At 44.2% G+C, this 26,330-nt stretch overlaps 1 protein-coding gene across 7 annotated transcripts in view; it reads right to left on the bottom strand.

Annotated features, from left to right (window-relative positions):
• The window catches only part of dmd (dystrophin), a 1,950,296-nt gene that overhangs the window by 1,009,327 nt on the left and 914,639 nt on the right, over positions 1-26,330 (bottom strand). For all 7 annotated transcript variants that reach the window (XM_068040560.1, XM_068040554.1, XM_068040555.1 and 4 more), the window contains one exon: positions 25,948-26,145. In XM_068040560.1, the coding sequence (XP_067896661.1) occupies positions 25,948-26,145 (198 nt within the window). The remainder of the gene's footprint in view (positions 1-25,947; positions 26,146-26,330) is intronic.

Below are 26,330 nucleotides of genomic sequence, written 5' to 3'. Positions count from 1 at the left end.
TACAATAAGGACATTTTGTATTTATTTTAGTTTAGTTTAGTTTAGAGATACAGCACTGAAACAGGCCCTTCGGCCCACCGAGTCTGTGCCGACCATCAACCACCCGTTTACACTAATCCTACACTAATCCCATATTCCTATCACATCCCCACCTATCCCTATATATTTCCCTACCACCTACCTATACTAGGGGCAATTTCTAATGGCCAATTTACCTATCAACCTGCAAGTCTTTGGCATGTGGGAGGAAACCGGAGCACCCGGAGGAAACCCACGCAGACACAGGGAGAACTTGCAAACTCCACACAGGCAGTACCCGGAATTGAACCCGGGTCGCTGGATCTGTGAGGCTGCGGTGCTAACCACTGCGCCACTGTGCCGCCCCTAATATAGGGTCTTTAACCTAATAAAACGAACTAAGATGCTTCATAAGAGTGTTAAAAAGCAAAACTTAACACAGAACCACAGGGAGAGATATTAAGGCAAATGACCAAACAACCTTGGTCAAAGAGGTAGGTTTTAAGGAGCACCTTAAATGAGGAAAGCAAGGTTGAGATCTTGTAAGAGCTGAGCTATTTTAAACTACTGTAAATAAACATGTTGTTGATTTAGAAGTAGTGTCATATCTGCACTGCTCTGAGATAAATCAGATATATAAAATATCCAGCAAAAACATAACAGTGGACACACGTGCACTATGCCTCATGTGTGCCAAAGGCTCCCTTGTTTCTATGCACTCGGCCAGTCTCTTGTGTCTGCACTCCGGTCTCATTTATCTGCGATGGAGTGGCCCGCATGCTACCCTGCCAATTCCAATGATTCCTCTTCCATGAGGGTTAGGATGCCCAGGTATGGAACCCCTCCACTTGTCTTGGCCCATTTCTTGGGCTGTCTTCTGCAAGCATAAAGCTGAACACTCTTAATCACCCCACAGAGACAATGCCTATGCTGGTGGAAACCTAGCTGTCCATGATGGCGGACTGTCATAGAGTTATACAGCACAGAAGCATGCCCTTTGGCCCATCGTGTCCGTGCCGGCCATCAAGCACCTAACTATTCTAATCCCATTTTCCAGCACTTGGCCCATCCCCTTGTATGCTATGGCGTTTCAAGTGCTCATCTAAATACTTCTTAAATGTTGTGAGGGTTCCTGCCTCTACCACCCCCTCAGGCAGTGCGTTCCAGATTCCAACCACATACTGAGTGAAAATTTTTTTCCTAAATCCCCTCTAAACCTCCTGCCCCTTACCTTAAATCTATGTCCCCTGGTTATTGACCCCTCCGCTAAGAGAAAAAGTTTCTTCCTATCTAACCTATCAATGCCCCTCTTAATTTTGTATACATCATGTCCCCCCTCAGCCTTCTCTGCTCTAATGAAAACAACCCTGGCCTTTTTAGTCTCTCTTCATAGCTGAAATGCTGCAGCCCAGGCAACATCCTGGTAAATCTCCTCTGCACCCTCTTCAGTGTAATCACATCCTTCCGATAGTGTGGTGCCCAGAATTCTACACAGTACTCCAGCTGTGGCCTAACTAGCATTTTATACAGCTCCACCATAACCTCCCTGCTCTTATATTCTATGCCTCGGCTGATAAAGGCAAGTATCCCATATGCTTTCCTAACCACCTTATCTACCTGTGCTGCTGCCTCCAGTAATCTATGGACAAGTACACCAAGAATCCTCTGACGTTCTGTACTTCCTAGGGTCCTACCATCCATTGTAAATTCCCTTGCCTTGTCAGTCCTCCCAAAATGCATCACCTCACACTTCTCAGGATTAAATTCCATTTGCCACTGCTCCGCCCATCTTACCAGTCCATTTATATCGTCCTGTAATCTAAGGCTTTCCTCCTGACTATTAACGACACCATCAATTTTCGTGTCATCTGCGGGCTTACTTATCATACCTCCTACATCCACGACTAAATCATTAATGTACATTACAAACAGCAAGGGTCCCAGCAGCGATCCCTACGGTACACCACTAGTCACAGGCTTCCACTCGCAAAAACAACCTTTGACCATCACCCTCTGCCTCCTGCTGCTAAACCAATTTTGGATCCACTTTTCCAAATTGCCCTGGAGCCCATGGACTCTTACTTTCTTAACCAATCTCTCATTCAGGACCTTATCAAAAGCTTTACTGAAGTCCATGTCGACTACATCAACTGCTTTACCCTCATCTACACATCTAGTCACCACCTCGAAAAATTCAATCGTTAGTAAGACACGATCTCCCCCTGACACCTCAGAATTTTTTCCAATATTTTCCCAACCACTGATGTTAGACTCACCGGCCTGTAATTACCTGGTTTATCCCTGCTACCCTTCTTGAATAATAGCATCACATTCGCTGTCCTCCAGTCCTTTGGTACCTCTCCTGTGGCCAGAGAGGATTTGAAAATTTATGTCAGAGCCCCTGCTATCTCCTCCCTTGCCTCACAGAATAGCCTGGGATACATCTCATCTGGGCCTGGGGATTTATCCATTTATCAGCCCGATAAAACAGCTAATACTTCCTCCCTTTCAATGCTAATATGTTCAAGTATATCACAATCCCCCTCCTGAATCTCTACACCTACATTGTCCTTCTCCATTGTGAACACAGATGAAAAGTAATCATTTAAAACCTCACCTATGTCCTCCGGCTCCATACACAGATTGCCACTTTGATCCCTAATGGGCCCTACTCTTTCCCTGGTTATCCTCTCGCCCTTAACATACTTATAAAACGCCTTATTTTCCGTTATCTTGCCCGCCAGTGTTTTTCATGTCCCCTCTTCGCTCTCCTAATTACTTTTTTGAGTACCCCCCTGCACTTTCTATACTCCTCCAGTGCCTCCGCTGTTTTCAGCACTCCGAATCTGCCATAAGCCTCCTTTTTTTTCCTGATCCAATCCTCTATATCCCTCGACATCCAGGGTTCCTTTGACTTGTTGGTCCTACCCTACACCTTAACGGGTACATGTTGACTCTGAACCCTCACTATTTCGTCTTTGAATGAATCCCACTGGTCTGATGTAGACTTTCCTACAAGTAGTTGCTCCCAGTCCATTCTGGCCAGATCCTGTTTTATCATATTGAAATCAGTCTTCCCCCAATTCAGTACCTTTATTTCCGGCCCTTCTTTGCCCTTTTCCATAACTACCTTAAATCTTACAGAGTTATGCTCCCCCACTGACACTTCTACCACTTGTCGAGCTTCATTCCCTAGGATTAGGTCCAGTAATGCCCCTTCTCATGTCGGACTTTCTACATACTGGCTCAAAAAGCTCTCCTGTATGCATTTTAAGAATTCCGCACCCTTTAAGCCTTTTACACTAAGACTATCCCAGTTGATATCCCCAACTATTATTACCCCTCCCTGAGGTTTGCCTACATAACTGCCCCTCTATCTCTCCCTGACTGTTTGGAGGCCTGTAGTGCACTCCCAGCCAAGCGATTGCCCCCTTTTTGTTTTTAAATTCTACCTATATGGCCTCATTAGAGAACCTTCTAAGATATCATCCCTCCTTACAGCAGTAATTGACTCCTTGATCAACAGTGCAATACCACCTCCTCTTTTATCCCCTCCCCCGTCATGCCTAAAGATTCTATACCCTGGAATATTGAGCTGCCAGCCCTGCCCCTCTCTCAACCATGTCTCTGTGATAGCAACAATATCATAATTCCATGTGCTAATCAACGCCCTCAATTCATCTGTCTTACTAATAAGACTCCTCGCATTAAAATAGATGCAATCCAGCCTTGCATTTTTCCCTTGTGCCTTAACAGGTCTATATTTGCTCTGCCTTCCAGACTGACTCAGTTTCTCTTCTATATTTGACTGAGCATCACCCTCTACTGTACCTCCACTCTGTATCCCATTCCCCTGCCAAATTAGTTTAACCACCCCCCCTCCGCTCCCCCAACAGCACTCGCAAATCTCCCAGCAAGGATGTTGGTCTCGTTCCAGTTCAGGTGCAACCCGTCCAACTTGTACAGGTTCGACCTTTGCCAGAAACAGACCCAGTGATCCAGGAGACTAAAGCCCTCCCTCCTGCACCATCTCTTCAGCCACGCATTCATCTGCTCTATCCTCCTATTCCTGTACACACTAGCATGTGGCACCGAGAGTAATCCAGAGATTACAACCTTTGAGGTCCTGTTTTTTAATCTGCTACCTAGCTCCCTAAATTCTTGTGACAGGACCTCATCCCTCTTTTTACCTATGTCGTTGATACCAATGTGTACCTCTGACTGCTCACCCTTCCCCTTCAGAATGTCCTGCAGCCGCTCCGTGACATCCTTTACCCCAGCACCAGGGAGGCAACATACCATCCTGGAGTCACGTTTGTGGCCACAAAAATGTCTATCTGTACCCCTTGCGATAGAATCCCCTTTCACTATAGCTCTTCCACTCCTTTTCCTTTCCTGCTGTGCAGCAGAGCCATCCATGGTGCCACATACTTGCCTGTTGCTGCTTTCCCCTGGGAGGCCATCCTCCACAACAGTATCCAAAGTGGTATATCTGTTTGAGAGAGGGATGGCCACAGGGGACTCCTGCACTACCTGCCTGTGGCTACTACTCCGCCTGGTGGTTACCCATCCCTTTGCTGCCCGTGCAGCCATTACCTGAGGTGTGACCACCTCGCTAAACATGCTATCCACAACGTCCTCAGCATCGCGGATGAGAAACTTATGTCTGATGCAGCACAAATGAGATGCGTTGAGTTCAGTTGATTGAAGATCTCAAGCAGGTTTACTAAACAGCTAACTAATATATACATTTCCAGCATCCGCAGTATTTTGCTTTTATTTTAGTGTTTAATTCACTGCCACTTCTCTTCCAGGAATGCCTACCTTGAAGAAGTTCTGCTAGAGTTCCGAAGAAGGGTCACTGACCCGAAACGTTAACTCTGCTTCTCTTTTCACAGATGCTGCCAGACCTGCTGAGTGGTTCCAACATTTCTTGTTTTTATTATATATAATATATACAGTACAGAGCTAACTATTAGCAGAACTTGCCTCTTCGCATTACAGTTAAAGAATGAGACTGGCATGTAGTCACAGGGCTGCATCCTGGTACTCAGCTCATTAGCATACTAAGATCTTAAAGGGACATCACTCTTAAAGGAAATCACACAACAGGGATCACAAACACCTCCTGCATGCAGCCATTCTCAAGGGATCTTGCTAGAGTCAACAATCACAGATGAGCGCCTCTCACCGAGATGCAGCCATGCCTGTGACAGCATATGCTGCTCCCTGAGCCCATTGCAATCTATTGGATGGTCACTCCCTCTCCACAAAACTCACCGTCTGGCGTTGCCACATGCAAGTCCCAAAAGGGAAAAAAAAGATATGGAGTACTCACCTTGGCAGAACAAATAAGATCATGGACATGCTTGTGGCACTGCAGCCAGGTGATGGGGGTGACGCCACAGTTGCTGACCTGCTCTGCAACCTCCATCCAGAGTTGCTTGGTCAGTAAGACTGGTCTCCTCCTCCCATCCCTGGGGAAGAGGACCTCCTGTCTTGCCCTTGCAGCCTGGTGGAGAGCCTGCAGGGAGTGATCACTGAACCATGGTGCCACCTGATGTCTTCCTTTTGCCATTGTCTCTGCTGATTTCCTTTCCTTCTGCAGATGTCCTGGCAGTTCCCATGATACTGAGTGCTGGCAGCCAATTAAATATGGAGCCAGCATCTGCCACGACATAACTTCACAGCGCCTCCATTCGCTTACTGATTGGTCCCCAAAGCTGCCGACTCTTAATTGGCCGGCCACCGGAAGATTGCTTGCACCCAAGTGGCAGTGGCTCCCATTTCCAGTCCCGATGGCGGGACCTGGGGCCTAGCTACAAAATTCAGCCCAATGTGTTTGGTCTTCCCAATATTTAATTGGAGGAAATTTCTCTTCATCCAGTATTGGTTTTTGGACAAACAATCTGATAACTTAGAGACAGTGGAGGCATCGAGAGAGGTGGTGGTGAGATAGGGCTGGGTGTCAGGAGCATACACATGAAAACAGGTGCTGAGTTTTCTGATGACGCCGCTGAGGGGCAGCATGTAGATGAGAAATAAGAGGGGGCCAAGGGGATACCAGAGGTAACAGTGCAGTGAAACCCTGGCTATGATTAGATAGATAAAAATGGAACCAGGTGAATGCAAACCCAGCCAGCTGGGCGACAATGGACTGGTGTTGGAGAAGGATTGTGTAGTCAACCATGTCAAAGGCGGCAGGCAGGTCAAGAAGGACGAGGAGGGAAAGTTTACTTTTGTCACGGTCACATAGCAGGTCATTTGTGACTTTGTTAAGAGCTGTTACAGTACTGTGGCAGGGGCAAAAACCTGATTGGAGGGATTCAAACATGGAGCTCTGGGAAAATGGGAATGGAGATGCGAAGCAACAATATGCAAGGACTTTGGAGAGGAATGAGAGGTTGGAGATGGATCTGCAGCTTGCAAGGGCTGTGGGATCAAGAGTTGTTTTTTTGAGGAGAGAGGTGATGACGGCAGAATTAAAGGAGAGGGACAGTACCTGGACAGAGTAAACCATTAACAATATCAGCTAACATGGGGACCAGGAGAGGAAGTTGGGTGATCGAAAGTTTAGTGGGAATAAGGTCAAGTGCCTCAGAAACTAATGTACATGATATCTCAACCTCATGGCACACACTGATTTCACACTATACACTACAAGCATTTTCAATCTAAAAGAAAGCACATCTCCCACTCCGCTAGCTGTATATATATTTTTATATATCATACATCTAAGGTGCAACTAAGCAGAAAGTGCTATAAATACATTGTAGGTGTGTCAGTATCTATCAAAGAGAAACAACAGGCGAATGCTATGGGTCTATCCCTTTGTAAGAACATTCTGATAATGGGTTACACTTGAAATGTGTCCTTTCTCTTGGTTATTGCTGATCAGCCTGCTGTGTTTTTGAAGCGTTTTATTACTTTTGTTTCAGATTTTCAGTCTTAAGCATTTGATCTTTTTATCTGCACAATTAGGGCTGGATTTTACCAGCCTCCTGACATGGTGGGGGGGGGGCTTGGAAAATGCCTCCGGGAGAGGCCCGCCATGGGCCTCAATGCCGGGAAGGCCCTGCCCCACATTACCACCGGCAGCAAGTTTCGTGGTGGACCCCTGCCGCTCGGCGATGGAAGCAGGATTTAAATATTAAAATTAATGAATTAATGACCTACCTGCTCCCATAGGCTGTCCCACAGCCATATTCCGGTCAGTTGCCAGGGCTCCCACGCCTTCGGATCTCCATTTGGAGATCCAAGGCGGCACACTGGTTGGGAGGGGGGACCAGGTAAGCTTTCAGTTTGGGTGGGGGAAGGAGCAGGGAAAACAATTGGGATTGGTGGAGGGGATGGTGGGAAGGGGTTGAAGGCGAAAGGTAATAAACACTGTGTGAGCGGGGAAGGTTGGGTAAGGTAAGTTTTTTGGGGGGGGGGGGGAAGGCAGATAATAAATTGTTCAGTCATTGGGGGGATGGGAGAGGGTCTTGAATCTTTTGTTAAAGCTAAATTAAAATATTTATTAAGTATATAACTATAAAAATTCAAATTACATGTAAGGGCTTGAAGCCCTTTAAAAATGGCGCCGGGGCCTGCATAGTGGCGGCAGACGCCGTTACAGGGGATGGATGCCTGCCCCCTCCACAGCATCTGGGGGGGCGCGGTCTGCCCCGGCCATGCAAATCAGCCACCGCTTCTAATATCGCGGCAGCTCCATGGAGTAAAACAGTGTGTGCGGGCCATCATCTTAGAAACTCGCCACCGAGAATGGCAGCGAGCTAGTAAAATTCAGCCCTTATTGTGCGTATGCCCAGATAATATTGTGCAAATGAAGACTCTGATTTCCTCTGAAATCTAGAGAAACACTGTTGATGCATAGGTACACACAGTAAATATGCCTGCAAAAGTACAATTACTCTGCACATTTCTGAGGCAACCGGAGAATTTGGCATCAAGCCCACTGTTGGTACGTTTAAGCATATATTAGGAATCATAATCTTTGGGCTGGTGCAGGGGTGTTGTGGGTGTCAGATCATTTGGCCACATCACTCAGGTCCAATTGAGTTTGGGAAATCTCAATGGTTCTATTTACATAGGTACATCTTTCAGCATGCTTGCTTTTGGAACCCTTTCCACTTTGGTCCAACTGAGGACCATTCCTAGATGTTTGTAATTTGCTGCTTCTGCACATGTGCAGACATTGTGAATGCAGAGAAGTAACAATTTACAAACACCATTGAGCAGGAATCAGAAACATGATATGAAGAGGCGCTACATGAATGGAGCAGACAAAGCAGACAAGGGTTGACAGGCATGCTCAGGTCTCTAGGGATCAATTCAATTACTTTCATGGCTCCAGACTGCTATGGAGAGAAGAGGGAGGCAGTTGTTATAGGGGGAGCTGTCTAAGTCTGCATTGCTTCCATACATCAGCCTCAACAGGTTTAACTGCTTGTTTTCAGCTCTCTCAGGAGACGATTGCTGTTCTGCATCTTTACTGCATGGCAGTTTGATCATCCCTGCTGTAATCTAATCATCCTCTTTAACTAAAGCCGCTTGTTACACTGGCTTTCCACGTGGTTAATGTTTAATATGCTGCACATACAATGTGATAAACAGCTGTGCATCAAATCCTGTTAAGCGCTGAGCCAAGCACTCTTTGGCTGCAGCCTCCTGGCCACAGGGCAGGGGTACCATCAAAGCCAGAGGTTCCGTGCCCCAATGAGGGATCTGCCAGGATAAAAGGCCGCAGGCCGCTGCCAAAACCAAGCCTGTGCAGGAGGCCCCAGCCACGCCAATGGCCCGATCAGTTGTGGGCCTCTTCAATCTCAAATTTGCAGAAGACCTCCAAGAATGCCTCCATGTTGTGGTGCCCTCATGATTGCCTTTCTGCTTCAGCAGCGCTCTCCTCTCCCGGTGGGGCTGCCAGCCATCACATACAGGGAGAAAGTTGACTGGACCTCCTCAGGCTGGAACCTGGCCGCCATCCCCACTTGTGCGGGGCTCCTGGAGGTGACTTTTTGATTGGTTGCCTCTGGAAAGATCACATTCATAGCCCCGCCACGGCCTTTCCCAGGTTGCTAACCTGGAATTCATCCTGATGTTGGGATTTGACCCACCCAGAAAAATTCAGCCCCTCGTCTGAGTAACGGTGGCTGTGAAAATACTGGATTGTCGTAAAAACACATCTGGTTCACTAATGTCCTTAAGGGGACAAAGTCTGCCGTCTTTACCCGGTCTGGCCTACATGTGACTCCAGACCTGCAACAATGTGATTGACTCTTACCTACCCTCCGAAATGGCCTAGCAAGCCACTCAGTTATATCAAACCACCACAGAGATGTCAAATAAGAATAAAACCAGACGGACAACCTGGCATCGGCCTAGACACCAGACGTGACTTTTAACTGCAAGGATACCTTTTCCACTGAGAACTCTGTGTAACGTATAAATGTGATGTGGGATTTTCAAGTGTTTCAATAAGTTAATGGGAAATACCTTTTGTTGTGAGTTGATTGAAGATCTCAAACAGGTTTATTAAACAGCTAACAACTATAAACAGTGCAGAGCTAACCACTTACAGAACTTGCCTCTTGGTGTTACAGTTACAGAGTGAGTCATGTAGTCACATGACTGCATCCTGGCATTTAGCTCATGTGCATACTAAGGCCTTAAAGGTACATTACTCTTACAAGTGATCACACAATATCTTTCTTCGTAATTTAGTGTATTAGCTACCTACTATGTACTGTTTAGTTGATGTTGATTTTAGTTTAGTTGTTATAGTAAAATTCTTAAAATGTTTAATCTTGTCATGTAATTCTTTAATTAGTCTGGGGAGTTCATATCTCTTGTTTTAAAGTTAACAGTCTCAACTGAGGCTGTAACAACATAAGTACAAGGCTGGGCCTGTGGTGGTGAGAGAACCAAAACAAGGGAAAAATTTACTTGATCTAGTTACCTGATGCAAATACATCTGTCCATGACTGTATTGGTAGGAGTGACCACTGCACAGTCCTTGTGGAGATGAAGACCTGTCTTCACACTGAGGATACCCTCCATTGTGTTATGTAGCACTACTAGCATCCAAATTGGGATACATTCAGAAAAGATCTAGCAACTCAAAACCGGGCATCCATGAGGCACTGTGGGCTATCAGCAGCAGAACTGTATTCCACCACAGTGTGTAACCTTATCGCCCAGTATATATCTCACTCCACCAATACCATCAAGCTAGGAGCTCAAACCTGTTCAATGAGTGGTGTAGGAATGCATGCCAGCAGCAGCACCAGGCAGACCTAAAAATGAGGTGCCAACCTGGTGAAGCAACAATACAAAACTATATGCATGCTAAACAGCGGAGATAGCTTGTGATAGAACTAAGTAATAAAGTAACCAATCTATCAGATCAAAGCTCTGCAGTCCTGCCCTATCCAGTCGTAAATGGTAGTGGACAATTAAACAACTAATAGGAGGTGGTGGCTCCGCGAGCATCCCGATCCTTAATGATGGAGGAGCCAGCATATTAGTGCAAAAGACAAGGCTGACACATTTGCATCCATCTTCAGCCAGAAGTCCTAGGTGGATGATCCATTTCGGCCTCCTCCTGAGGTTCCCACTATCAGAGATGCCAGTTTTCAGTCAATTCAATTCACTCCACATATTATCAAGAGCACCTGAGTGCACTGGATACAGCAAAGGCCATGGGTCCTGACAACATCCCAGTTGTAGTGCTGAAGACTTATGCTCCAGAACTAGCTTCTCCCCTGGCCATGCTGTTCCAGTACAGTTGCAACACTGGCATTGACCCAACTGTTACGGCCAGGATCCTCTCAGGTCCTTCCTCTTAATTGACCGCAACAGGGTTTATTCCTTTTTAAAACAGTGGATGTGCTTACCACTTCAGTGGGTGTTTTACTGTTTTACCTTTGTTGTGATCGTAAAAGAACCAATTGGACAGGTTTTCTTGACTTTAAACCAGAAAAAAGTGAATTTATTACATTTAACAATCTAAAGCCGAACAAAATAAAATAATAAAATTATGCATACACTCACACAAGAATCACACACACACAATAGATTACAGAGTGATGAGGAGTAGATTTGTGGTTGCATTAGAGTCCAGAACAAATAGAAATTAATACACAGACTGTGGAGTTGGGTGATTCCTCTGTCTTCTGGCTGAAGTTGTGTTCTTGAAGTCATTGACTGATAGAAGTGCACTTTGCGGCTGGCCCACTTGGTTCAGGGTTTTCTTTGAGGCAGAATTGTAGGTGGCTTTTTTCCTTTGGTGGCTTTGTCTTGGATCCAGCAACCGGCAGCTAGGCTTCACATGCCTCATCAGGCCTTTTTTTTTTGGGGGGGGTGGGGGGCAAGGAGGAAGAGAGAGAGAGAGAGAAAGAGAGAAAGAAAGAGAGACAGCCCTTCTAGCTGTGCCCATTTTGAGTCACTGACTTGTCTGCTTGTTCCAAAGGAAACTCCCAGCTTTCACAGCAATGGACAGTCACATGACTGCCGTAGTGTATTCTCTGGTGCCTTCTAATGAGATTCAAGTTTAGGAATTTCAATCTCTCCCCTTTGCCCTTTCAATGTTAAAGTCCCAGGATGGCTTTGAATGTCTTGCTAATGAAAGCAATCTCAGGTAGTTTAATCAATAGAGCAAGCCACTGTTTTGGGGATAGATTCATCAGACATTTGTCTCCTCTTTGATGTCTTGGAATGTGCAAGGTGTTCAAATGCAAATTGCAGTGGTCTTCTTGGCTACCAGCTTTTTAAAAAAGTTAACTGTAGGATTCCAGCTCTATTTGTTTCATGAAAAGTTTAATGTAAGTTTCCAATTAATGAATTAAAATATCCTCCTTTGGCATAGCAGGTTTTCTTGACACAGAAAATATGGAAAATTGCCCAGGTATATATTACTTGTGTTTAGTTGTAGGCAGATGATGGGCATTAACTAGAGTTTCATAACTCTCTGCTGGTTGGAGTCATACCTAGCACAATGAAAGATAGTTGTGGTTGCTGCAGCCAATCATGTAAGCCCCAGGACATCACTGCAGTAGTGTCCTAGGTCCAACCATCTTCAGCTGCTTCATCAATGACCTTCCCTCCATCATAAGGTCTGAAGTGGGGATGTTCACTGATGATTGCACAACGTTTAGCACAATTTGCAACTCTTCAGTTACTGAAGCAGTTCATGTCCAGATGCAGCAAACCTGGACAACATCCAGGTTTGGGCTGATAAGTGGCAAGAAACATTCATGCCACACAAGTGCCGGGCAATGACCATCTCCAACAAGAGAGAATCTAACCACCTTGCCTTGATATTCAATGGCATTATCATTGGTGAATCCCTCATCATCAACATCATAGCGGTAACCATTTACTATAAACTTAACTGAAACAGTCACATAAATACTGTGGCTACTAAAACAGGTCAGAGACTAGAAATTCTGCGACGAGTAACCCACCTCCTGATTCCCCAAATCCTGTCCACCATCTACATTGCACAAGTCAGGAGTGTGATGCAATATTCCCCACTTGCCTAGATGGGTACAGCTCCAACAACACTCAAGAATCTTGATACCATCCAGGACAAAGCAGTCTGCTTGATTGGCACCCCATCCACCACCTTAAACATTCATTCCCTCTATCACCGGTGCACAGTGGCAGCAGTGTGTACCATATACAAAATGCACTGCAGCAACTCACCAAGCCTCCTTCAACAGCACCTTCCAAACCAGTGACCTCTACCACCTAGAAGGACAAGGGCTACAGATTCATGGGAACACCACCACTTACAACCTACTCTCCAACTCACACGTCATTCTGATTTGGAAATATATTGCTGTTCCTTCATTGTCGGTGGCTCAAAATGCTGGAACTCACTTGCTAACAGCGCTGTGGGTGTACCCACAGCACATGGACTGCACTGTTCAAGAGGACAGTTCACCACCACCGTTTCAAGGGCAATTCGAGATGGGCAATAAATGCTGGCCTAGCCAGCGAAGCTCAGATCCCATGAATGAATATCAAAAAGAGGAACTACTGCCAACCACTTCAAAAACATTTCCTCATATCTGATTGTTGAGAAGATTTGATATTTGAAAGTTTAAACTATTATTCTGAAAATTAATGCCATCTCTAAAAATAACTATAAGACAGTCTGATGGCTTTGATGTGGCAGGCCTGGGTACCCACCCTATTAGCTTGTGAGTTTACGTAGACATGCAGAATGGGTTGCAGGATAGCAAAATAGCTGTCAGATAATGATCCCTGGACGTTGGGAAATATAATGGTTAAGTAACATCAGGCAGATACATCTTGTAGCTGTTCCAATTCAATGGGAAAGGAGATGACAGTACTGTCTATATTAGTCACCTAATATGTGTGCAAAATTCCATGGACTCTACCTCAATAGAAACATAGAAAATAGGAGCAGGAGTAGGTCATTCGGCCCTTCGAGCCTGCTTCGCCATTCATTATGATCATGGCTGATTATCCAACTCAGTAGTCTGTTCCCGCTTTCACCCCATACCCTTTGATCCCTTTAGACCCAAGAGCTATATCCAACTCCTTCTTGAAAACATACAATATTTTGGCCTCAACTGCTTTCTGTGGTAGTGAATTCCACAGGCTCACCACTCTCTGGGTGAAGAAATTTCTCCTCATCTCAGTCCAGAAAGGTTTACCCCGTATCTTTAGACTATGACCCCTGGTTCTGGACTCCCCCACCATCGGGAACATCCTTCCTGCATCTACCCTGTCAAGTCCTGTTAGAATTTTCTAGGTTTCTATGAGATCCCCCCTCACTCTTCTGAACTCCAGCGAATATAATCCAAACTAACTCAATCTCTCCTCATACGTCAGTCCCACCATCCCAAGAATCAGTCTGGTAAACCTTCGCTGCACTCCCTTTATAGCAAGAACATCCTTCCTCAGATTAGGAGAGCAAAAATGCACACAATATTCCAGGTGTGGCCTCACCAAGGCCCTGTATAATTGCAGCAAGACATCGCTGCTCCTGGACCCGAATCCTCTTGCTATGAAGGTCAACATACCTTTTGCCTTTTTTACCGCCTGTTGCACCTGCATGCTTACCTTCAGCGACTGGTGTACGAGAACACCCAGGTCTCGCTGCATATTCCCCTCTCTCAGTTTATAGGCATTCAGATAATAATCTGCCTTCCTGTTTTTGCTACCAAAGTGGACAACCTCACATTTATCCACATTAGACTGCATCTGCCATGCATTAGCCCACTCACTCAACTTGTCCAAATCACCCTGAAGCCTCTATGCATCCTCCTCACAACTCACCCTCCCCACCCAGTTTTGCGTCATCTGCGAATATGGAGATATTACATTTAGTTCCCTCATCTAAATCATTAATGTATATTGTGAATAGCTGGGGTCCTAGCGCTGATCCCTGCGGTACCCCACTGGTCACTGCCTGCCATTCGGAAAAAGACCCATTTATCCCAACTCTTTGTTTCCTGTCTGCCAACCAATTTTCTATCCATTGCAATACACTACCCCCAATCCCATGCGCTTTAATTTTACATGCTAATCTCTTATGTGGGACTTTGTCGAAAGCCTTCTGAAAATTCAAATAAACCACATCCACTGGCTCCCCCTCATCAACTCTACCAGTTACATCCTCGAAGAATTCTAGTAGATTTGTCAAGCATGATTTCCCTTTCGTAAATCCATGCTGACTCTGCCCGATTCTACCACTGTTCTCTAAGTGCTCTGCTATAAAATCTTTGATAATGGACTCTCGAATTTTCCCCACTACCAACATCAGGCTGACTGGTCCATAATTCCATGCTTTCTCGCTACCTCCCTTTTTAAATAGTGGGGTTACATTAGCTACCCTCCAATCTGTAGGAACTGTTCAGTGGAAGATCTGCAGATATCCCGAAAATAATGGCGTAAATGCTATTTACAGTACTTTATTCCAGGGTTTCTATGACTCTTCTGCCAATGTTACAGGGGAAAAATGAGAGAATCCTTGCGAACATGTATCCCAATGTACTTGTCCTGGAGATGATCCTTACACTAGCCTGGAAGGAGATGGTCACAAAAATGTTGAGGGAGAAGGTCACCTTGAGTACCACTAGCAATGCCATCCTTATGATTGCAGGAATCGATGTTGTAGATGACACAGATGTGCAATAGATTTCAGACTGATGTGAAGCTTATAGTCAGATCCTCACAATCATTGTTTCATAGGTGTGCCAGAACCTACAGATATAGTTAGTGATATAATAGTAAGTGCAGGCAGTCCACTCTGATGTCTGCTGCTCTCAATGACACGTCGCCTTTCATCTTATAACAATTCGGTTTTGATATACTATATTTAACTTGTCTTGCCTATCACCTTTTTAAAAAAAACTTAGATGCCTTGTAGTTCCCTGAGATCCCTTGAAGATTTGTATTGCAATAATTCTTTTTCTGTGCCCACCTTTTTCCCAGTGGATTCCGTTTCACTCAAGCTTGAAAATATTTCCCTCGTTTCCAGTGGCTTAGCAGATATTTGCTTGATGTACATTCCACATAAACATTACATACAGTTAAGAGAAAGAAAAATAATTCTCATTTTTTCAAACTGGAATAAAAATGCCAACAAAAATACATGAGAGAAACCACTCATAAAAATGCACTGACAAATTATAAATTAAAAAAGCTAAAAATCTTGGATTTTTTAGAGTTTCATTGCTCATGAAGGGTGAAATAAAGGTTGTCAAGGTTGGAATTTCTGAGAAAGATGTGTCAGGTCAGTAGCCCGCGCGTTCCTGCCTCCGGGCAATCTTCCCAGAGGTGGGTTAACACCTGCAGAGGCTACCTACCCAGCAGTGGGGGGGGTAGCCCATATGAATAATTAACCGCCCATTTGTGGGCTGATTGGGGTCACTGCCAGAATCTTCCTGGTGGCGGACGGGCCTCCCACTGAGGACCAAGCCCGGAGGTGCTGGAGGAGCCTTACCGCCAGCTGGCCTGGGGGGCCCCATGAGATTTCCAACACTAACCTCCCCTCAGAGCTGCAGCCATCTGTGGACTACAGCTGCTGGCGCTGGCCATCACAAAGAGGGGTTTCTCCTCCACAGGGGTGGCCTCGCAGCTGTGGCTACTGTTCATTTCAGTAATGCAGATACCTCTTCGGAGGGCACCTCAAGATGGAGGCACCCTCACATTCCCCTCTGACAGTGGCAGCACCCACCTCTGGTGATGGGACTGCTGTCCTTCCAGCGCTGCAGGCCCTCTGACTGGGATCTGGACAGGAGGCAGCCTCATAATTGGCCGCCTCCAGAAAGATCCCACAGATGGGCATCCTGACATTCAGAGCGGGATCAGAACCTGGAAATGGTCCCGACTCATGCTCAGAGCCTGAGGGCAGTAGATTCCTCCCAAAGCTTCATAGGGACCCACTCCAGATGGGCAAAACCCGTGGTGGGGGACAGAACATTATACTCAGCTTTCTCTCACTGCTTCATAATAAGTAAAATAAACTTTTTTATTCATTCATGGGATGTGGGCATCGCTGGCTAAGCCAGCATGTATTGCCCATCCCTAATTGCCCTTGAGACGGTGATGGTGAGCTGCCTTCTTGAACCTCTGCAGTCCATGTGAGGTAGGTATACCAACAGTGCTGTTAAGAAGGGAGTTCCAGATTTTGACTGGGCGACACTGAAGGAACGGCGATATAGTTCCAAGTCAGGATGGTGTGTGACTTGGAGGGGAACTTGCAGGTGGTGGTTTCCCATGCATTTGCTGCCCTTGTCCTTCTAGGTGGTAGAGGTCGCGGGTTTGGAAGGTGCTGTCTAAGGAGTCTTGCTGCGTTGCTGCAGTACATCTTGTAGATGGTACACACTGCTGCCACTGTGCGTCAGTGGTGGAGGCAGTGAATGTTTGTGGATGGAGTGCCAATAAAGTGGGCTGCTTTGTCTTGGATGGTGTCGAGCTTCTTGAGTGTTGTTGGAGCTGCACCCATCTTGTGCCTTGTAGATGGTGGACAGGCTTTGGGGAGTTAGGAGGTGAGTTATTCGCCATAGGTTTCCTAGCCGCTGACCTTCTCTTGTAGCCACGGCATTTATATGGCTACTCTAGTTCAGTTTCTGGTCAATGGTAACCCCCAGGATGTTGATAGTGTGGGATTCAGCGATTGTAATGCCATTCAATGTCAAGGGGAGATTGTTAGATTCTCCCTTGTTGGAGATGGTCATTGCCTGGCACTTGTGTGGCGCGAATGTTACTTGCCACTTATCAGCCCAAACCTGGATATTGTCCAGGCCTTGCTGCATTTCTACATGGACTGCTTCAGTATCTGAGGAGTTGCGAATGGTGCTGAACATTGTGCATAAAACTGGGGATCCTTTTCAGTGAGACCACTTTAAACTGCTCTACAACCTCTGCTGAAAAATTACACTCAACATTAAAGTATTGCAGATCCAACTATATGGATCAGAGATGGATATTCGAGTCCTGCAATGCCTATTGGCATTATCTGCTTTAGGGTTGGAAAAGATACCAATTCCTTTACAGATATCACCCATGTAATCAGCAGATGCTTGGACTGGATTTTACAGCCCTCCCAACAGGGAGGGCTGGTGGCAGGGGGGCCCGGAAAATGTCTCCAGGCGAGGCTCGCCACGGGCCTCGACACTGGGAAGGCCCTGCTCCATATTGCCGGTGGTGACGAGGCCTCGTGGCGGACGCCCGCCATCTGGCGGTGGCATCAAAATTTACATCTGTAAATGTATTTGAAATATTGCTGAAAATAGAGACATGTTGTCAAAGCTTTTCGTTTTGCACTGATCATGACAATCGCAAGAATAACCAAAGTGAGGGATAACAACAACTTATACTGCATAAGAGAGTGCTGATTGGTTGGCAAGTGAACTCTGATTGGTAGAGACGTTGCCATGGCGAATGCACCAGTTTACGGTAACTGACAGTTAACTGCCAAGCTTTGTTTAAAATTTAAACCAGGCAGCTTGACTGCCCAAATAGGTGGTGTTGCCATGGGATCCCCATCTAGGCCCAGATCTCGCAAACATCCTTGTTGGGTTCCATGAGAAACATGTCTTTGACGGAATGACACCTAACCTCTTACCTCTTGCATATTTCCGATATGTAGATGATACATTTGCTATATTTGAATCCGTAGCTGCAGGCAATAATTTCCTTACACATCTTAATGGGCTCCATCCTGTGCTCAAATTCACCTTTGAAATGAAGCAATCAAATGAGCTCCCTTTCCTTGACGTACTGGTTGAGAAATCTGCTAAGGGGTTCTCTACCACTGTCTATCGCAAACCTACCTTCACTGGTCAATACATGCGTTGGGATTCTTACAGTTCCACGTGCTATAAGATTGGCCTTATCGGCAACCTCATAAATAAGGTCCGAGCCATTTGCTCACCATGCAAGCTTGATGCTGAAATAGGGCGAATCAAAGACATCCTGTGTGACAATGGCTACCCTGATCAGATCATTTCTCACTGTATATCATGCAAACTTATGAATGGCCTAAGCCCGTCTTTTTCATCCCAGAAAAGTGCCCAGTCTACCTCAAGTTACCCTGGAAGGGTAATGTATCTCAAAATTTGAGCAACAGGTAAAGCTAGCGGTTCACACTGCTACTATGCAGTAGCAACACGTGTGCTGTTCACCACTAACAGGATGCTGCCATCAAGCCAAAAAGACATCCTGCCTATCACATAAATGAGTAATGTGATATATGAATTTCCATGCCAGTGTGATGCGAGGTATATAGGCCGTACATCCCAAAGACTGGCGGATCATATCAAACAACATGTACCTTCTGCTGTTCACAATGGGCAGTACCCAACCAGCCCGTGCTTGCAAAAGTCAAAACAGTGTCTAACATTAGCTGTGATTCCGCGATGGGACAACATTTGCTAAATAATCCACAGTGTGCTAAGAATTACGCTGCCAACCAATTTAAGATGGTCAGTCGGGCTCTCATTGTGGTGCATATGCATGTACTGGAAGCTACATATATTAAAACATAGGGCCCTGTTCATTGCAGACAGAAAGAATATGTACAAACATTGCACCTGTTTCAACTGAACAAAATAAGTGACAGCAATTCGCTGGTTCATTCCTCAGGACAATGCCTTGACCAATCAAAGTCAAGCTGCCTGGTTTAAATTTTTAAAAAGCTTGGCAGTTAACTGTCAGTCACTGTAAACTGGTGCCTTCACCATGGCAATGCCTCTACTAATCAGAGTTTACTAGCCAACTAATCAGCACTTTCTTCTCATGCAGTATAAATTGTTGTTTTCCCTTACATTGGTTATTCTTGCGATTGTCCTGATGAGTGGTCCGCCTCGACCATGTAAATGAGCCGCTGCGTTTAATATTGCAGCGGCTCCACGGAGTAAAGTCCGCGCGTGCATGTCGCCGTCTTTCGAGATTGGCGGCGAGCTTGTAAAATACAGCCTACTTATCTTACTGCTGTAATAATTGATGCAATCGACAAAAATCAAATAAAATATTTTGGTAGGTTTTCTTTGCCAGTTTATTTCCTTCCTTTCACCTCCTGTAAATAATTCCTGACTGGATACAATTCCATCGGCAGCGGACAGTAAATGGCAGCAGACCATTCAGCCAGACGTGCACACCACATCTCAGCTTGACATCCAAAGATTCACACTTCTAGTAGAGGATAGTTAGCAGGGCGGCACAGTGGCGCAGTGGTTAGCACCGCAGCCTCACAGCTCCAGCGACCCGGGTTCAATTCTGGGTACTGCCTGTGTGGAGTTTGCAAGTTCTCCCTGTGTCTGCGTGGGTTTTCTCCGGGTGCTCCGGTTTCCTCCCACAAGCCAAAAGACTTGCAGGTTGGTAGGTGGTTGGTAGGTAAATTGGCCATTATAAATTGCCCCTAGTATAGGTAGGTGGTAGGGGAATATAGGGACAGGTGGGGATGTGGTAGGAATATGGGATTAGTGTAGGATTAGTATATATGGGTGGTTGATGGTCGGCACAGACTCAGTGGGCCGAAGGGCCTGTTTTCAGTGCTGTATCTATAAACTAAACTAAACTAAAGGAAGCGGAAGTCCAGATAAATCTGCCCTCCTAATCCAAGGGAACGGAGGCCAATGGTAGCACTCTTTACCACTTCCCTATCTGAGATAGTTGATTCACCACAAACTGAGGATCAAACTTGGAACTTACCTGTCCTATGCAGCTTGATTACTCCTTGGATAAACTGGCTAAGTCATCAAATATGCTTTTACCCTCCAAGTGTAAATACAATTTGTAAATAATAATTTACTTTCAATGATTGTACTGTAGGAACATCCTTACCAATTTACAGAATGGTTGCATACTTCAATTAATTGAACAACCCACACAGTGCCACTATTTGTAGAAATTTAAAGGTACTCAATCCAAGGATGATACTGCATTATAAAGCCAGAAAATTAAGTGGCATTTTTCTGTTCTTTTTTCCACATCACAAAATATGCATGCCTTCTCACTGAACAATAATTTTACATCTGGTCAATAATTTAAATATGAACAACTGAATTTACCCTTATTTTTACTGAAACATGATTAGTGGAACAATAATCAAACAGCTCTGACAGGAAGTGAGCACTGCTTTATGTCATAAAGAGAAGTGCTGGAAAAACTCAGCAGGTCTGGCAGCATCTGTGCAGAGAGAAGCAGAGTTAACATTTCAGGTCAGAGACCCTTCTTCAGAACTGACAAATATTAGAAATGTAAAAGGTTTTAAACAAGTAAAGCGGGGGTGGAGCAAGAGATAACAAAGGTGAAGGTTTTGATAGGACAGGGTCACAGAGAATAGCTGACTAGAAGGTTATGGAACAAAGGTGAACGGTATGTTAATGGTGTGATGAAAGACAAAGCATTAGTGCAGAGAGGGTGTGAATGACTGTAAAGCACAGAGCACACCAAGCACTAACATAAAAAAACACATTAAAAAAAAACAGTGGATAAGCACAGTGGAAACAAACTAAACAAACTGAAAAACCTAAAATAAAATAACCAAATAAAAAAGGAAAAAGAAAAAAAGAAAAAATAACTAAGCATAAAAAGGAGGACCCGTCATGCTCTGAAATTACTGAACTCAATGTTCAGTCCAGCAAGCTGTAGTGTGCCTAATCGGTAAGTGAGGTGCTGTTCCTTGAACTTGCGTTGATGTTCATTGGAACACTGCAGCAATCCCAGGCCAGGATAGAGATGAGAGCAGGGGGGAGTGTTGAAATGGCCAGCAACCTGAAGCTCGAGGTCATGCTTACGAACTGAGCGGAGATGTTCCGCAAAGCAGTCACCCACTCTGCGTTTGGTCTCCCCAATGTAGAGGAGGCCACATTGTGAGCAGCGAATACAGTATACTAAATTAAAAGAAGTACAAGTAAATCGCTGCTTCCCCTGAAAGGAGTGTTTGGGGTCTTGGATAGTGAGGAGAGAGGAGGTAAATGGGCAGGTATTACACCTCCTGCGAATGCAGGGGAAGGTGTCGTGGGAAGGGGACTAGGTGGTGGAAGTAATGGAGGAAAGGACAAAGGTGTCGCGCAGGGAATGATCCCTTCGGAATGCTGACGGGGGAAGGGAGAGGAAGATGCATTTGGTAGTGGCTACTAATGCTTTGTCTTTCAGCACACTATTAACATACCGTTCACCTTTGTTCCATGACCTTCTAGTCAGCTATTCTCTGTGACCCTGTCCTATCAACACCTTCACTTTTGTTATCTCTTGTCCCACCTGCACTTTACTTGTTTAAAACCTTTTACATTTCTAATATTTGTCAGTTCTGAAGAAGGGTCTCTGACCTGAAACGTTAACTCTGCTTCTCTCTGCACAGATGCTGCCAGACCTGCTGAGCATTTCCAGCATTTCTTGTTTTTATTTCAGATTTCCAGCATCTGCAGTATTTTGCTTTTATTTTACTGCTTTATGCCAACTTGTGTGGCATTATTGAAAAACCAGCTCCACCAGTGATACTCTTTGCCAAAATTTCAATGAAAATAATTGAAAAGGATTTATTATTTAAAAATTGCAATCCCATCAACCTGGGATGCAAAAGGAATACTCAGTGTTCAGTGTGGGAGACCAGCTGTGTCCCACTTCTGAAAGAAAAACCATCATAACTCAATTATAACCACAGCATTTGTAAGTTAGTCAGCCCTCCTGACCTGCTTAAAAAGAATGCTATTTTACAGTTCGCCACTGCGTATCCTAGTTATATCAACAGTCATGATGTTATTTTAATTTTTTCTGATATCATTCGACATTCATATTGCAGCATTTCTATATATGATTGTATGCTATGCAAGTCAGAATATTATGAGTTAAATAATCAACCTTTTGACTTTTTAAAGATTATATATTCATACAACACAGTACAAGAACAAGTTAGCCCCAAATTTCATTTCAGCTACCGAAACCAGCAGCTGTACAATTTATGCACTGCTTTCCTACTTTTACTGCTGGATAATGACAATGATGAATGCATTTATGAGGAAATAAATATTCATTAAACTCAAATCAAACATATCTCCTATTTTGTTCCCATTCTACCATCACTTGCATGTACAGGGATCATTTGTAGCTGCAGGAGATTTATTTCAGGAGAGGATGGAACTGTGCCCATGACTGCATCTCATGACAATTTAATAGTTCAGCTAAATTAAACCTAAGGCAATACTTGTGTGTAACCAGAGCAATCAATATCATTAAAGTTGATGTCAGCCATAATCATATCAGATATATGTGGAGGAACAAGTGATGAGGTGTGGACGTAAATCAAGAGACGTGTGTAATGTAAAGAAGATCTGGTTGCCAAAAAAATTAATGTAAAGCGCAGAGGTCAATGCTTTTCAGGCCAAGTCAGAGTGAGGTCAAGTACACACCTTGTACAATGGTTAAACACCAGAAAATTAGAAATCATGTACTGGTCACAAATGCAGTGTCACTATTAAAGGGAAAGTAAAGGACTTGCATTTGTACATAATGGCTATAATAAAGAGTCTATGTGGAGTTTTAAAAATCATTTATGCAGGAATTTCCAAAAAGCATTCACTCCCTTTTATGATCTTTTTGGATACATTCAGTACATAGCTGCAATAATATATTTATTACCTCCAGCAGGTTACACACACTCTTAAAGGGATACCCCAGTCTATAACCAACTGAACTTGTTGAAGAAGAAACATGATGGCTGATTTCTATACTGAGATCAGATACTAAAAACAGGATTTCAAAAGTGAAGAATGTCCTGTACAAACCGTCGAGCAACAGTTCTAAATAGCAGCAGATGCCAACTTCCCACTGCATGGTTACCCACAATTCTCTAGATAAATTTCCATCTCTTTCCCTTCCCCATACAGGCTGGAAGGAGAGAAAAAAAATCAGAAGACCAAATCAACAGAAGCCAATCCGAGACAACTCATAACAGGCATTTATAGATTGTTGTGAACCAAGGAAGAGGAGCATATTGCTTAGTTTATCCAATCCTACATATGCAGCTTGTAACACAAAGGACAATTTTGTAAGGGAAGCATCATGTTCCACCATTCAGTGGACCTTCTGTTCCTTCATTCTCAGCATATTATATCCATTTAGTCATGGAACTGATATTTTGCATTTTTAATATATAGGAAATGAATCTTGATCTAAAAGTTCTTTGAAAGAGTTCCTGAGGTAGTGGAATCATGGAGGAGGATCAACAAATATTCTATATATGGATTTAAGGTTTTACACAAGAGGTCTGCCATTGAGACCCAGGGAATTGGCGACAGCATTGAGCATGATTAGGAAATTGTTAAGAGGCAGAAAGTTGGGATAAAGGGACATTTCTAATTAGTGAGCTTTGACAAGTGATGCCCCCAGAGATTTGTGCTGAGACTCTAACTTTTCTTTATCTAAGTATGAAATGGATTTGGAAATAGAGGACAGTACATCAAAGTTTGCAGATGATGCCAAGCTTAGTAGTAATGAACTGAAAAAGGAGTAGAAAATTACAAAACCACATAGACACACAAAGTGAATAGAGAAGATATAGTTTAACATAAAGTGTGAGGAAGTACATTTCGGACAAGTTTGCACTACATTTAAATTGGGCCAGCACTGGAGAAGAATAGATGAACAAAGTGATTCAAAGATTCAAGTGCATGTCATTAAAAGCTAACTCACATGCAAATAATAATCACAAAGGCTCCTGGGATCACAACAGATTTCCAATATAAAAGTCAGCAAGTAATATACTGTAATAGCACTGTATCTGGAATACTGTGTTCAGCTTTGCATACTATTCCTTAGGAAAGGCTTCTAAGAAATCTCAGAAAGTCATCATAACTCAGTCGCTTTATCGCCAGTATCATCCATGATACCTGGAATGAAAGGACTTACTTATGATGGGAAACTGGCTAAACAGCATTAGTTTTCACATGTATCCTGATGACACCCAGCTCCACCTCACCACCACTTCTCTTGACTCCTCCACTGTTGCTAAATTATCAGACTGCTTCTCCGACATCCAGTAGTGGAGAAGCAGAAATTTCTTCCAATTAACTTTGGGAAGACTGAAGCCATTGCTTTCAGTCCCCGCTCCAAACTCTGCTTCCTAACTACCAACTCCAACCCTTTCCTGGGCAACAGTCTGAGATTAAGCCATCTGTTCGCAACCTTGGTGTCACATTTGAACCGGAGACGAGATTCTGACCTCATATTCGTGCCATCACGAAGACCGTCTATTTCCACCTCAGTAACATTGCCCGCCTTTGCTCGTCTCAGATCATTAGCAGCTGAGACCCTCACTCATGCCTCCATTACTTCTAGACTTGATTATTCCAATGCATTCCTGGCTGGTCTCCCACATTCTACCCTCCATAAACTTGAGATCATCTAAAACAGCTGCCCATGTCTGACTTGCACCAAGTCCCATTCCCCTACCGCCCCCTGTGCTCGCTGACTTACACTGGTTTCTGGTCAAGCAACATCTTGATTTTAAAATTATCGTCCTTGTTTCCAAATCCGTCTATGGCCTCACCCCTCCCTATCTCTGTAATCTCTTCCAGCACCACAACCCTCCAAGATTTCTGCACTTCTCTAATTCTGGTCTCTTCTGCATCCCTGGTTATAATCTCTTTGCCATTAGTGACCGTGCCTTCAGTTGACTCAGCCCCAAGCTCTGGAATCCCTACACCTCTCTACCTTGCTTTCCTCTTTTAAGATACTCCATAAAACCTACCACTTTGACCAAGCTTTTTGTTAGTTGACCAAATATCTCCTTATGTGGCTCGGTGTCATACTATGATTTATAATGCCCATGTGAAGTGCCTTGGGGGACATTTTAGTACATGTAAGGTGCTATATAATCATAAGTTGTTGTTGTTGTGTTCCCTACAGATAATGAAGATGACAAAATTGACAGGTAAAATCTAATGAGGTGATTAAACTAACTAAAGAAAATTGGAATCACTCTTTCCTCTAATAGTGGAATCTGAAATACGCAAATCCAGGAAAAATAAATAATACAGACAAAGAATTAGGAGAATTTAAAAAGCCATTGCCCCAAGACCATAAATGCAAAATCAACTGAGGTATTTACGAGAGAGACTTTACAAGGAAGAAGGATATTAAGGGATATTGAAGGAAAGTCAGGGACTGTGAAGCAGGCTCGATGGGCCGTGACCAATTCCTGTTCCTGTGTAATCAACTTCTCCAGTTAGACATATCAGACAGTTTCAAAAACCTTGTATGACGACTCAGCTTGAGGTAGTCCAAGACTGGCACAGGCAGAGGAAGTAATGTGTTAATGACAGCCACCTAACAAATATGCTTCAAAATATTTTCTTACTTTCAACTTTTATGATTAACTGCTTGTGCAATCTTCATTTAATCTGGCTCCAGTTAATGATGTTCTCTCACTTCAGTATATCCTACCTTTAAACAAGCATCCTGCTTGGAGAAATCTTCAAAATCCTTGGCTTGGAGCTCCGGGGAGTTGAGCAGAACCTCCACATCACACACAGCTTGGTGAAGCTGGCGTATTTCGGCCAGGTAGGTGGAAGGCACATAAGAGGTTTCAGGCAGTATCCTTTCAGTCAGCACAGTTACAATGTTCTCTTCGTAGGTACTTTGCTGGTGTGAAAATATAACATGATTTTCAACAAAAAAAATAATTGTAGCTGAAACAACAACCTAGGTTGGCAAAAACCTCCAATTCCTGCAAAATCACTTGACCTATTACAGCTGATAGTGCTATTAGGAAATATGGCATTTCATCTTCCTAAAATTGTCCTTCAAAGATTCCTTTAACATAAATT

The sequence above is a fragment of the Heterodontus francisci genome, chromosome 10 (assembly GCF_036365525.1).
Source record: "Heterodontus francisci isolate sHetFra1 chromosome 10, sHetFra1.hap1, whole genome shotgun sequence".
Taxonomy (NCBI): Eukaryota; Metazoa; Chordata; class Chondrichthyes; order Heterodontiformes; family Heterodontidae; genus Heterodontus; species Heterodontus francisci.
The sequence above is the reverse complement of the archived record's forward strand: the minus strand, read 5'-3'. Positions and strand labels throughout refer to the sequence as shown.